At 41.4% G+C, this 13,823-nt stretch overlaps 1 protein-coding gene across 2 annotated transcripts in view; it reads left to right on the top strand.

Annotated features, from left to right (window-relative positions):
• Positions 1–8: 8 nt before the first annotated feature.
• Positions 9–13,823, top strand: part of NUP88 (nucleoporin 88) — a 31,822-nt gene continuing 18,007 nt past the window's right edge. Inside the window, exons 1-6 of one of the 2 annotated variants that reach the window (XM_004433225.3) lie at positions 9–89; positions 290–711; positions 3,501–3,670; positions 4,806–4,931; positions 7,713–7,799; positions 11,245–11,421. In XM_004433225.3, coding sequence (XP_004433282.1) covers positions 409–711; positions 3,501–3,670; positions 4,806–4,931; positions 7,713–7,799; positions 11,245–11,421 — 863 coding nt within the window. In that variant the 5' untranslated portion in view covers positions 9–89; positions 290–408. Of the gene's footprint in view, positions 90–289; positions 712–3,500; positions 3,671–4,805; positions 4,932–7,712; positions 7,800–11,244; positions 11,422–13,823 lie in introns of those variants that run through there. The other variant, XM_087440588.1, reaches the window with a different exon arrangement.

Here is a 13,823-nt window from a genome sequence, read left to right as displayed (position 1 = left end):
CTGGGAAGCGTTGTCTCACCGGCCGGCCCCACACGGAGACACATTTGGGCATCTCAAGGATGGGTGACTGAAGTAGTGACATTTGGGAGGTAAGTCTTGAGGGGAGGTTTTGGATGTCTAGGTTTATCCAGGTGTGAGTGTCCAATAAGCAATCAGACACTACACAGGTCTCAGGCGCTCCCGCAGGTACTGACTTTCCGCAGCACCAAAGCTGTCTCTAAGCAGGTACTGGTCTGTCCCGCCCCCTTTGGCTGCGGTTGGTCTCACCTTCGCCCCGCCCCCACTCTAGCCTCGTGCTTCCGGGCTGCCTGCTCGACGATTGGCTGAAGCAGTGGACGGCTGGCTGCGGATTGGCTGCGCTCAGCGGCGGGTTGAGCAACTGGAGTGAAGGGAGCAGTTGGGCCAAAGATGGCGGCCGCCGAGGGCCCCGCGGGCGACGGTGAGCTGTGGCAGAGCTGGCTTCCTAACCACGTCGTGTTCACGCGGCTGCGGGAAGGACTGAAAAACCAGAGCCCAGCCGAGGCTCAGAAACCGGCTTCTTCATCACTGCCTTCGTCGCCGCCGCCGCCGCCGCAGTTGCTTACGAGAAACCTGGTCTTAGGCCTCGGCGGAGAGCTCTTCCTGTGGGATGGGGAAGGCAGCTCCTTCTTGGTGGTTCGCCTTCGGGGCCTCAGCGGCGCCGGCGAGGAGCCCTCCCTCTCCCAGTACCAGGTACGGACAGGCTGATGTTGGAAATGACCCGCAGCTGGGATCTGAACTGGTTTTTTTTGTTCCCTTCCCATCCTGGCGGTTTTCGTCTTCTGGTGGATGTGCTATTCAAGTGTAGGCACACGTCCGACTTCGAGGGGAAAGGTCTCTCTTCTTCCTTATTTCGTTCCGCTCTGGCATGGCCACATAACCTTTTGAAGCCTCTCTTTCTGTATTTCATTCCTTCGACAAGTGTTTACTGACTCCAACAACTGTGCCCGACACTGTTACAGGAACTCATGCTCTCAACGTGCTTAAGTTCTTGGGGTCTGGGAGGAGGGGAAGGACCATGGAGTCATCAATAAAATATCACTGAGGCAGGTGGTCTGAAGAAACACAAAGCAGGGTAAAGGAATAGAGAGCCTGGATGCAGTTGCTGTTTTTAGAAGGTTGGTCCTGAGAAACCTATTTCAAGACATGACACTCATAAAATAATAAGGATAGTCCTAACTTGCTCTTGGGGTTGTTGTGAGCATCACGTCAGGTAATAGATTTGAAAGCACCAGGTTCGGTGCCTGCCATGGAGGAGGAATCCCCTGTTAATTCTTTCTTTTTCCTTTTAGAAAATTAGGCCCCAAAGTTGGAAGGGATTTTTGTTAAGCCAGCAGCATGTGAAAGTGGGTGTGATCAGAAAGTATACCAGACTTGCTGTAATCAAGCAGTGCTTTGTGGAAATGTTTATTTGTAATAAACTGATTCTCTTAAAGATTAAAAAATAAAAAACTTGGCACCTATCCTAACGCATGACATCTGTTGTGTGCCATTGTCCGATTCTTGTTGATGAGACATGATTGAATTTTAAAAGGTGCTAGCAGTGTTTCTGCAGTTTTGAAAATAGGTCACAAGTCTACAAGCTACTTACTGTAAAGTTTCAGTTCACAGGACTAATTATCAGATGTTCAGCACACCGTATTCCAATAGTACCCTATGTTACTGTGCAGCATCTGGCACAGTCATGATGAAATTATTCATACTTGTTTGGTTTTTTTTCTTTTTTTTTTCTTTTTTTGGTGAGGAAGACTGTCCCTGAGCTAATACCTTTGCCAATCTTCCTCTATTTTGTACGTGAGACACTGCCACAGCATGGCTTGATGAGCCGTATGTAGCTCCATGCCAGGATTCAACCCGGCGAACCCGTGTCCACCAAAGCAGAATGCGTGAACTTAACCACTACGCCACGGAGCTGGCCCACTTGTTTGTTTATTGTCTGTCTTCTTTTCTAGATTGTAAGCACCAAGGCAGGGGCTGTGTCTGCCTTACTTATTTTTGTATTTCCAGTACTTCACAGAGTACCTGGAACATATAAGCTCTCAGTAAATATTGGTGACTGTCTGAATGACCCTCAACCCTCCCGAATCTCAATAACTCTGAGATAGGCAAGAAAGCAGCTTAGCATGAGTTGTATTTTGAGCATTAACGAAAGCATGAGTAGTGACTTTAGAAACAAAACAAAGCAACAACAACAACAAAACGCTAAATACAGTGGTTATCACAAGTGATCTAAGGTGATTAGATTGTATGTATAGCAGAAGAAAGGTAGCCTCTGTTTGATTTGCAATATACTGTCAAAATTAAGTAGAAAAAAGATGGAGGTTGAGAAGATAGGGAAGAGAAGGAAAGAACCCCTGACAGGAGGAAAAACAATTTGATTAGAATCAGCAAAGAGCAGCTGAAAAAAACAAAACAAGGCTTACAAACATCAGTAGATTGTTTAGTAGAAATCTTATATTCAGAGCAATCTTGTCTAAAAGGATTTTGGCTTAGGGTGATTCTGCATACATAAGGATAAGCAATACATTGGGAATCTCATGGTTTATTACTGAAAGTAGAAAGAAAAAAATGGAAATTTGACAAGGTCATGAAAGAAGAAATAGGTACCAATAGAAAAAGTGAATTTTTTTTGAGGGCATATGATGCTGAGACAAACAGCTTATCCGAACCTCCTGAAAATATCACTGTTCCATGTTAAATCTGCGTAGATAAAGCAGTGTTTTACTTGCTGCAGAAGCTCTTAAAGCCATTCTTTATCTTATTGTATTATTTCTAATATAGTAATTGTCATTAATACTTCTGAGTTCTTCATTTGTCTCTTTACTGAAACATATATTAAAAGTCAGTCCGCAATATGCCATATACTGTGCTAAGGATACAGAAAGGAGAGAGACAGGTCTCAAGTAATTCATAGTTGTGTGGGATGAGCCAAAAAAAGGATAATTAAAATACAGAGTGATGAGAACTATAATAGAATTGTCCAGAGTGTGGGAGGACAGAAAGATGCATTTATCCCTTGCTGGAAGATCAGGGGTATTTTCTTGGGAGGGCAGTGCATGGAAGCTGAGTCTCTAGGGATGTGTGAACCAGCTAAAAGTGGAAAATGAGGGCGTCGCAGGAGAGGGACAGTTGTGCAAAGACAGAGGCATAACAAAACCTGATGATTTTCTGGAAATACGAGTTAATCCGATTGGAGTGTAAAGGGAATGGTGGAGAGTTGAGACTGAACAGAAGGCTGGAGCTTGATGAAAAAAGGGGAAACTGCGTAGTATTTATTTATCAAGGTAGGGAAATTTGATACATTTTACATAACATTCCAATCAAATGGTTAAAAATATTTCTTCAGTTAGTGGCTCAAGTGTTAGTACTTATCCAGAATGCTTCATTATCCTTCAGTTATAGAAAATTAAGTGCTTCCAAGTAACTGCCACATAGATTTACATTAAAATTAACTATTTTGACCAGTTTGCTTTAATTTCCAGAGATTGCTTTGCATAAATCCGCCCCTGTTTGAAATCTATCAAGTCTTGTTAAGTCCAACACAACATCACATAGCACTTATAGGAATAAAAGGAATTATGGTATTAGAATTACCTAAAAGATGGGGGAAGAATTCTGAATTTGAAGGTGGAAAATCAACAGTGAATTGTAGGTAAGTTGTATTTTCATTTAGTGTTTATCTGTATAATTGGTAATAAATGCAGAGAATTGTTCAAGACCAGTGGTTTTAAAGGTGTGTTTGCTATGCTACTATTGACACGTCAGAGTACTCCCACGTGGTCTGCACATTGGCTTCTTGTGATGAGAATGTTTATAGCATATATGTGATTGTACTTTTATTCTGCCCGAATTATCACATTGCTCTCTCATTGGAAGTCAGGCCATTTTTCAAGTAGGTAGAAATAAGATTTTTTTTTTTTTTTTTTGTGAGGAAGATCAGCCCTGAGCTAACATCCATGCCAATCCTCCTCTTTTTGCTGACGAAGACTGGCTCTGGGCTAACATCTGTGCCCATCTTCCTCCACTTTATATGGGACGCCGCCACAGCATGGCCTGACAAGCGGTGCATTGGTGCACGCCTGGGCTACACATGTCTTAATTACAGTTATTCCGTCTCAACTAGTCTTCCTTCCTGCCCATCTTCCTCCACTTTATATAGGACGCTGCCACAGCATGGCCTGACAAGTGGTGCATCAGTGCGCGCTGCCAGCAGAGTGCATGCACTTAACTGCTATGCCACGCAGAGGCCCCAGAAATAAGATTTTTTAAAAGCATTTGTTACCTATGAACCAGACAGTTTGCACATAAGTTTAACTAAGGTGTTTTTTTTGGTATTATTTTCTTTTTCAACAAATCCAGAGAAGTGAAAGTCTGAAAGATCTGCTGAAATGATTATAAGGTAGAAACCCATCTTTAGCTCCACAACTTAAAGGTTAGGTCCCCTTAAAATGTTTCTTTTCTACATCTCTGTTTCCTCGTTTCCGCAATCGGAATGATAATATCTGCCCTTGTAGGTTCCTTACAAGGGTACTAAAAGGATCAAATAAGATACCATATCTAAAATTACTTGTAAAGTACAGTATAAAATACTCCACGATTTAGAAAATATTTTTGTTTTGATTCTTTGATATTGATTGAATAGATGCTTTGAATGCTCTCTCAGCAAGACTTAAGAGAAAGAAATGTGAAGGAAAGAAGAGCAAAGGGTGTTAAAATAGATTTTCCTTTAGAAGGTTTTTCATCCAAGTTCTACAAAATGTTTTGGAAAATTGTTGTCTTTCTTTTAGTACCACTCCAGTTGCTGAGAGATTTTTCACCAGTTCTACCTCTCTGGCTCTAAAGCATGCTGCCTGGTATCCAAGTGAAGTGCTGGACCCCCACATAGTACTGTTAACATCAGACAACGTGATAAGGTAAATTTTATTTTTGTCTCTTGTAGCTTTGTGAGGGGGAAGGTTCTGTTTCTACTTAGTTAATAGCTGAAGGTACCACTAAATGGGTCATTGGCTGTTGGAATGCTTTATCTGGTGCCTGTCGTAACCCATTCTCATCATATAAGAATCATCTAACTGCTCTAACTTACATGTCTTAGTCACAGCTATTCCCTCTCAACTAGTCTTCCTGTCTCTAGTCTCTCCTTTCCTAATCTGACCTGTAAGTACTGTTAAAATAATCTTCTTATTAAAACTATTTTCATGATGTCACTCTTTTGGAGGTAATGTAGCATAGGGGAAAGAGAATATAATTGAGAATTGAGAGATATGAATTCTTGTCCCAATGCCACGTCTATCTTTGAGATCTTAAACTTCTTTTTAGGAAAGCCTCATTTTCCGGTTTGTAAAATGAGCAGGTTTGATTTGATAATTTCTAAAGCCTTTTCCAGGTTTTGCGCTGTATGGTTAAATGCCCTAATCCTACAGAGATTTCTATTATTTGTTCACTGCCTGGATCTGCCTTATGTAAAAAGTTTATTGAGACTCAACTAACTAAGGTACAGATACCTCCAGTTTTATTTTTCCTAATCACTGCTTATAACTGTGGTCTAGGAAATCTTCCTTCCCTGCTGAATCGTTGATCCCTTAATGGCATCTTATACAGATCTCATAGCTTTCTGGTTACTTTTAGTTATTAAAACTTAGTCTGTCCATTTTAAAACTCTGATCTCAAATTCATTTCAAAACTATATCCTGACCCTATCACAGGTCAGAGCTGGAGGGATCTGAAATAGTGGAGAGGGGGGCATGATCTGCTCTTTGACTCTTCTTTTCATCCCAGTACCTAGAGTAGGGTGTGAAATGTAATGAGGGAGGCTGCCTCCTTCTTCCTCTGGGTCTAACTCCTTTATAGTGGGAGTAGAGAGAATGGGATAGCGAGGCAGACATCTTACCTAACTGGTTGTCTGTCAGTGATGGGGGCCATGGGACAGCATCTCCTTGATCCTGGTTTAATCTAGTTCCAACAGGTGGCCCCTGTTGATGTGGTAGTCTCTGCAACAGATGGTGTGTGTTTCTTCAGGGGCACTATTTAGCCTCCAGCTCCCTCCATCACTGAGGAACTCTTTTCTCCCATTGGCTCTATCAGTTCTCCATGCCCTGGACCCTCTCTCAAGATGGAGTATCCTAAACTTGGTATCTCCTGCCTTCTCAACCTAACCGTTGTGGTCTTTCATATGGAGCCATAGTAACTGCCGAGGTCCTTTTTTCTGCCCTCCAAGGGCTGCAGAGAACTGGGCATACTATACCATAGTCCTTTCTTATGCTGCTCCAACCTACCTCCTTCAGAAATTTCCATATGAGAAGTAGATACCATATAGTGTTCGGAGGCCCCCAACCCTAAGATATGACATATCAGGTTCACCCAAGAATTCCCTTACCTTGGTGGCCTGTAGTTTTCTGCAACACATCTGCCATTCAGCTGGGAATTGAGATACCCATCTCCCCTTATTACAGTTACCCCTAAATCTGGCGGAGTGTTTCTCTTAGAGCCTTCCCTGCCCACCCATTTGGCTTTGGAGTTGGGGGTAAAGAAGGAGGGAATACCCTCCCATTACAAACGTGGTACTATTCTCCCAAGGACTCTTGACACCCTCCCTCTTAATCTTCCTTTTATATGTGCTGGAAACAAGGAGATGGTGAGAAGATAGCCTAGGGCTAGGTCTTCCTTATGTTAAGCCCTAAATCATGCTAAGCCCTAAAGGAGGTATCTGGCCTTAGCTATTGAAAGTTCTTTTTAAAATATGGAGTATTCTCTTTTCCTAAACTTTGGACCCAGTTGACAATTTCAGGGCAACCAGAAATTCCCACTCAATGCATTTATTTTTTCTTTCACTCGCCCCCATTATAATATACACTGTCTAGTACTTATGTGTATTTTGAAGTCAGTAATGCTTGTAGGCAGCTAGGAAGACCACAATAAATATGTGTTCAATTGGGTCAAATTTGTATTAAAAACATTTATTAAATGACATTTAATTGATAATGGAACAAATTAAGTTTAAAAATTCTTAGTGGGGTCAGACAAATAAGTGTTTAATTTGATGAAGACTTTATAAGGAAGATTATATTTCTAATAATAATATTGCTGGCTTTTTGAAAATTCTTTCTCCTTTTAATGATAGCCATATATGCTATGAAAATTTAAATAAGTTAAAATAATTTTGGTAAAAAATTTTTTTCCAGTTTTATACTTCCCCTTGAGAAAATAGAGATGACATGATATTGTGTCTTTGTATAACAAAAACATGTATGGATTCCAGGCTAAGTGTCACTCACTCTGCCAACCAGTTGGTATATAAAGAAGAGTGAGATATGGTTCCTTCTGTGATGAGATGTGGTGTCTAAGAGGCAGAGACAGATGGGTATAATTGAAGGGAAGCTGGCACACTTAGGGGCAGTAGTGAGATGACTAGATAAGGTGAATATGGCTAAGGACTTGGGATGGAAGAGACAGAGGTGAAATGGTATGGAGTTGGCTGATAAAGAATTTTGGTAAGGATAGAGAATATTTCTTCAGGTCTGAAGGAAACCTTCCTGTTAAAGGCTACTCTGTCAGTAACAGCAAGATCTTTGGCAAAGAAGTGGTTTTGATAACTGGTAGGAAAATTCTCAAGAACTGACTAGATGGGAGAGGAAAGGGCAATTTTGGGAAAAGAAAGAGAATTTTAAGTGCTGGCTTTCTTCTCTTTTGATTGCTAGAATTTACTCTCTACGTGAGCCCCAGACACCCACTAAGGTCATTGTACTTTCAGAAGCAGAAGAGGAAGGTCTAACGCTCAATAAAGGGTAAGTTTGTATTTGTGTCATGAAATGTTTTTTTTTGTGTTTTTTTTTTTTTTGGTGAGGAGATCAGCCCTGTGCTAACATCCACCAATCCTCCTCTTTTTTTGCTGAGGAAGACGGCCCTGGGCTAACATCTGTGCCCATCTTCCTCCACTTTATGTGGGACGCCGCCACAGCATGGCCTGCCAAGCAGTGCGTCGGTGTGCGCCCGGGATCCGAACCAGCGAACCCCGGGCCGCCGCAGCGGAGCGTGCGCACCCAACCGCTTGCGCCACCGGGCCGGCCCCATGAAATGTTTTTTTAAATTAGTTTTTTGGGATTATAAATATAATTTTAACAGATTGCAAGGTTTTCCAGACATGACTTGAGCATGCTTTTGGTTTTGTGAGAAGTAAACAAAAGAAGGCAATGTGAATAAGTAACAAGAAGTTACAAATCTGAATGTCACTATAACTACTAGCTTGGTCTTTTTTCAAGAAAGCTTTGAAATGTGAGTGCCTGAAACTGATTCCCCGTGTATCTTGAATAAAAGAATAAATTATAACATTGCAAAATTATGGAAAAGGTGAGAGTGTGGGGCTTGAGGCCTACCAGCTGTTTTTTCAGTGTGGATAGGTAGGTCGCTGAACTAGCCCAGCATCTAGTATCCCAGAACCTGGAGTGAGACTTAGATGGCCCTTCGGATTCTCCTGTGACCCTGGCTTCTTTTATGTTTTCTTACCCACTACAGGGCCGAGTTCCTGGCTACTTTGACCACTAACAGAATCACCCTTTGAACTCACAAACCCCATTCCTCTGGCCTCCTGCTCAGTCTTTCTGGTCATTACCTCACGTGATCACCCACAGCGTGTGCATATAGAGTGAAGCTTTTAGCAGCAATATTTCTGGAAGTTCCATTTAGTTCTTTTCATGTCTCCTTGGTGGTCATATCTAATTCTTGTTTATGTTTGTTTTTCTAGCCTTTATTCCTTCCTTAGAGTATTTTATATATAGCTGTTATGTATTTGACAGTTTCAGTATCTGAAGTCCTGGGGGTGGGGAGTGGGGGTCTAAATCTGTATTTGTTCTTCCTCCTGACCCACAGTCATAGTGGCTTCCTCCTGTGATTGCTGATCTCTGACTATGAACTTATGTTTACATGACCTAAATGTTTGGGAATATTGAGAGCCTCCATTGGGGGTGTGTTCCTTTAGAGAGGAGTTTCATCTGCTTCTGCTAGGAATCAGAGGTTGCCACCAACCTGGGACCACTTTAAGTCTCTTTGATAGTCCCAGAACTGAAAGTTTCAGTTAAATGATTTTAATGTCTTGTGGCACCAGCTGCTTAAATGCCAGTGCATCCATCTCCACAGTGGGGAAATACCTGCCTGTGGGAGTTGGTAGGTCCTGTTCTGGTGTCAGGGCGTTTTCTCCCCTGCAGTGTGTTTCCACAGCTTATCAACCTCCTTTTGACAGACCCATTCTCCAGATGTGAGGCAGTAGAGCAGATGCAATTGTTAATAGCCTTGGCTGTGGTGTCAGCACACCTGGGTTCTAATCTCAGCTCTACCACTTGTCAGCTGTGGCATCTGGGCAAATTATTCAATTGCACTAAGCCCCATTTCCATGACTATATATTCCATGAATATAAAAAATAGTAATAGTGTTCATTTATTAGTATTATTGTACAGAATAAATGAGATCATGCATAAAAAGTGCTTAGCATGGGTCTTAGCACAGAGTAAGTACTCATTAATTGATACCTACTGTCGTCATTAGAAATATTACTAAATTTGTTAAGTTCCAGTTAAGTTTTGATGGTTTGGAAGTCATTTAAGTCTCTTTGAATTAACTTCTGTGTCTATTTATTCCCATTCATTGTCTTGATTTTTTAGTTTAACTCAGGCGGTTCTTTTTTTTTTTGTGAGGAAGATCAGCCCTGAGCTAACATCCGTGCCAATCCTCCTCTTTTTGCTGAGGAAGACTGGCTCTGAGCTAACATCTATTGCCAATCCTCCTCTTTTTTTTTTTTCCCCCAAAGCCCCAGTATGTAGTTGTATGTCATAGTTGCACATCCTTCTAGTTGCTGTATGTGGGACGCGGCCTCAGCATGGCCAGAGAAGCGGTGCGTCGGTGCGCGCCCGGGATCCGAACCCGGGCCACCAGTAGCGGAGCATGTGTGCTTAACCACTAAGCCACGGGGCCGGCTCCAGGCAGTTCTTTTATTTTGGATTTTGAGGTTCCTCATTTTTTGCCTCCTGATACCATATACCTTTCCATGTGATAAAGAAACTAAGATATGGTACTTATAATACTTTAGAATGATGTTGACTCTCTCAACTATATGAAATTGTGATTTTATTTTACCCATATTCATAAACTTTGTATTAAACTGGAATCTTTTGAAATAACCAGTTATACTAAATTTTAAAATATAAAACAGCATGTTGTATCATTTATTTTTCCTGATTATAAAGATAATGTATATTTATTGTACAAAATTGGGAAAACTATAGAAAAACATGAAGAAGAAAATGAAATCTTTTGTAATCTCCTATAGTCTATCTATATAGGAGCCAGAGCGATCCTTTTGGTATAAATCAGATCGTTCTACTTTCCTGCTCTCCACAGCCCACTGACTTCCCAGAGTCTTGACCATGGCCTACAAGGGCATGCGGGTCTGCCCCTGACTGCCCCCTCTCCAGCTTCCTTCCTCCTTCTCTGCCCCGGCTCTCTGAGCTCCAGTCACCTTGGCCTCCTGGCCATTCCTCAGACAACATCAACCACCTTCCCACCTTAGAGCCCTTACATGTGTCCTTCTCTCTGCCTCAATTGCTCCTTCCCCACATAACCACATACCTGCTCCCTTCCTTCCTTCCTTCCTTCTAATCTTTGCTCAAATATCACCTTATCAGTCCTTCCCAGACCACCTAGTCTAAAGGACCACCTCCATCAGTACTCTCTTACCCTACTTGATTTTTCTTCATAATCTCATTTTCTGACTTTGTATTGTGTGTTTATTTCTTCTCTGTTTGTTGTCCATCTGTCTCACAAGAGTGAGGGCCTTTGTTTAATTCACCAATGTATTCCCAGAACTTACAGTAGTGCCTGGCACAGAATAGGTACTTAGTAAATATTTGTGGAATGAATGTATCCTACTGCTCAGAGATAGCTATTGATGTTTTCATGTGTTTTCTTCCTGTTTCTTTTTTTGTTTATGCACGTTTATATGTGTATATTTTACTATTTGTGTGTCTGTATACTTAAACTATTTAAAATTAAAGTACCCCTGTATAATTTTATGGCCTGCTTCTTTCATTTACTATTATGAGAATTTTCCAGTGTTGTTTAACATTTTTCATAATCATAATTTTTTATCTTCTCCATTGAATACACATTCCATCCCTATCTCCTATTATTGGACATTTTGTGTTTGTTTTCAACAACTTGGTTTCTAAATCTCTTTTCAGAAGGGCATATACCGCGTCTCTAGGAGAGACAGCAGTTGCATTTGACTTTGGGCCTTTGGCAGCAGTCCCGAAGAATATATTTGGACAAAAGGGCAAAGATGAAGTAGTGGCATACCCACTGTACATCTTATATGAGAATGGGGAGACTTTCCTTACATATGTTAGTTTGTTACACAGGTAAGTTGAGGAGGTAACCCACCTGAAATGAAAACCCAGCTTGTTTGCCACAAGTATGGAGTGTCATAGTTGGACTTGGGATCTGGGTTTTGAGTTTGTGGAAGTGTTGCAGCCTTGCAATACTTGGCTTGCATATTTTGGAGAAAGAATTGGTAAAGATCATTTGACCTTTCATTTCATCATGTTGTTTGGGTGAGTTCTGTAGAATTCTTGGATAATCTCTCAAGGTAAGACTGGATTTGTTTTCACAAAGTCTGGTCAACCAAAAAAGTATTTATTGTGTGTCTTATATGAACAAGGCACCATGGGGATGGTTAGACATGGTAATCTGGTATCTTACGTCCCAGTTGTGGAGAAAAGACATATAAACATACACCTGAAAAGATAATTACCCATACCACATTATTGTTACACAGACAGTAAGAATCCAGAGGAAGGAGAGAGCATTCTGCCTGAAGAAGTTAAGGAAATTTTCATAGAGAAGGACTGATGTCATGTGGGACTTAAAGATCTAATGCAGGATTAAATGAAGCATCAAGGGAGGGTAAGATTGTGTTAGTCACAAGGGCAGCATGAAGTAGAGTATGAAAACAAGCAAGTGCAAGTGTCCTTCCAAGTTCAGTGATTAGACATTTGGGGCTAGGGCAGAGGATTCAGTTAGGGGGCATTAAATGATAAAGCTGGAAGTATCTGCCCAGGAAGAATTTGGGGGAGTTAAACACCTAGTTAAGAAACGTGGAGTCTTTTCTGTAGGAATAGAGTAGTAGGAAGCCAGTGATGGTTTTTAAACAGGAGAAGGATAAAATAATTGTTAGGGAAGAGAGATTTTTAAAAAAGTTGTTACAAAATTTAGTTGTAACACAAAGGGAGAAATGAACATAGTAGATACTACAAAGGAAGAATCAATAAGATTTAGTTACTGTTTGGATAAGGGAGTGAGCCATTAACAGAAATATGGAGGTCAGGAAGGGCAGCTAATGTGGGGGGGAGATTTGTTACTGCAGATTTGACACTGTATTGGACCAATAAAGTGGAAATATTCCGTGGACAGTTAGAAATACAGTACTGGAAAGAAGATGAAGGTAAAATAAATAAGAATCGTCTGTCATGGTGAGAGTTAGAGTCAATAGAGGATCAGAATTTTGGGAAAGTTTGTAACTAGAGAGGCATAAGGCCAAAGCCTGAACATTGTAGTTTATTCATTTATCAATCAACCAGACAGTTATTTATTCGGAGCCCCCTCTGTGACAGAAGGTGAGAATACAAGATGGAAGGCAAGGTCCCTGCTATATGGTTCCTTGTCTACTGGAAAGTCATACAACAAACCAGTAACTGAAGTCCAGTGTGGTGTGCTCAGGGCATCACAGGGCGCTGTGGGGGTGAGACAGAGTAAACGCTTAGGGCTGCCTGTCTTGGAAGACTCAGAAGATGGTTATACAAAAGCTAGGACCTGAATTCACTAGGTAAGAAACAGGAGCAGAAGTGGTTCCAGGAGAGAGAAGCAAGTATGCAAAATGGTAAAGATGAGAAAGATGAAAGAGCTTGATAGATTGCAGAATGGTGAGGGTTCACTATCAGTTGCAGTTGCATTCTTCCTGACAGAAATGTTCTCTGCCTTTCACACATGATCTCTCTTGAGAGGCTTTTGTTGTAACGTTATTACCCTCCCTTACTCTTCCTCCCCTCCCCCTTGGCCTTCATTTGTCCACACTGTGCTCTACCTAGTAACCTTAGCCCAAAACCTGAAAGTCATCTACATCCTCTTACATACAGTTCAGTCCCAGAATTCTATTGATTTTACCATGAACATTTCTTGAGTGTGTGCACCCTTCTCTCCGTTCCTCTGTCCTTGCTTTAGACCCTCATCTTCTGCCGAGATTATTCTTGTCTTAGAGAGTTGCCCTAAATCCCATTTTGGTCCCCTCCATGTCACCCTCCTCACTACTGCTCACTACCAGATCAATCTTAGTAAAGTGAAGCTCTGTCACTCCTGATTTAAACCTCTAGTGACACACTGTGACCCAGCAGGTAGACTCAGAGCACTTTAACATAGCGTATTAGAGCATCTGCTTCATAAGCCAGTCCTGAATGTCTGCCTGGCTACTTTTCTGTTGCTGTAGACTTTGCACTTTGCCTCCCATCATACTAAGCTGTTTCCTTCCTGTCATTTCCTTGTCTTTCATGCCTCCAGAACTTTGTATATGCTGCTCCCTAGCTTGGAATGTTCACCACTCCTTACCAGAATATACTCTTTCCACATTGATCTTGTTTATTTTTGATACCTTTCTTATACACCTCACTTTTCCTTTGTACCTTTCTGTGTTCCTTTGTATCCTCTAAGTCCTTGCATTGTTACACTTATCACATGGTATAGTGATTCTAATTAAATGTTCATTTCTCCA

The sequence above is a fragment of the Ceratotherium simum genome, chromosome 16 (genome assembly GCF_057802395.1).
Source record: "Ceratotherium simum simum isolate JZ-2026a chromosome 16, ASM5780239v1, whole genome shotgun sequence".
NCBI classification, from domain to species: domain Eukaryota; kingdom Metazoa; phylum Chordata; class Mammalia; order Perissodactyla; family Rhinocerotidae; genus Ceratotherium; species Ceratotherium simum.
This window is presented reverse-complemented; position numbering and strand designations above follow the sequence as displayed.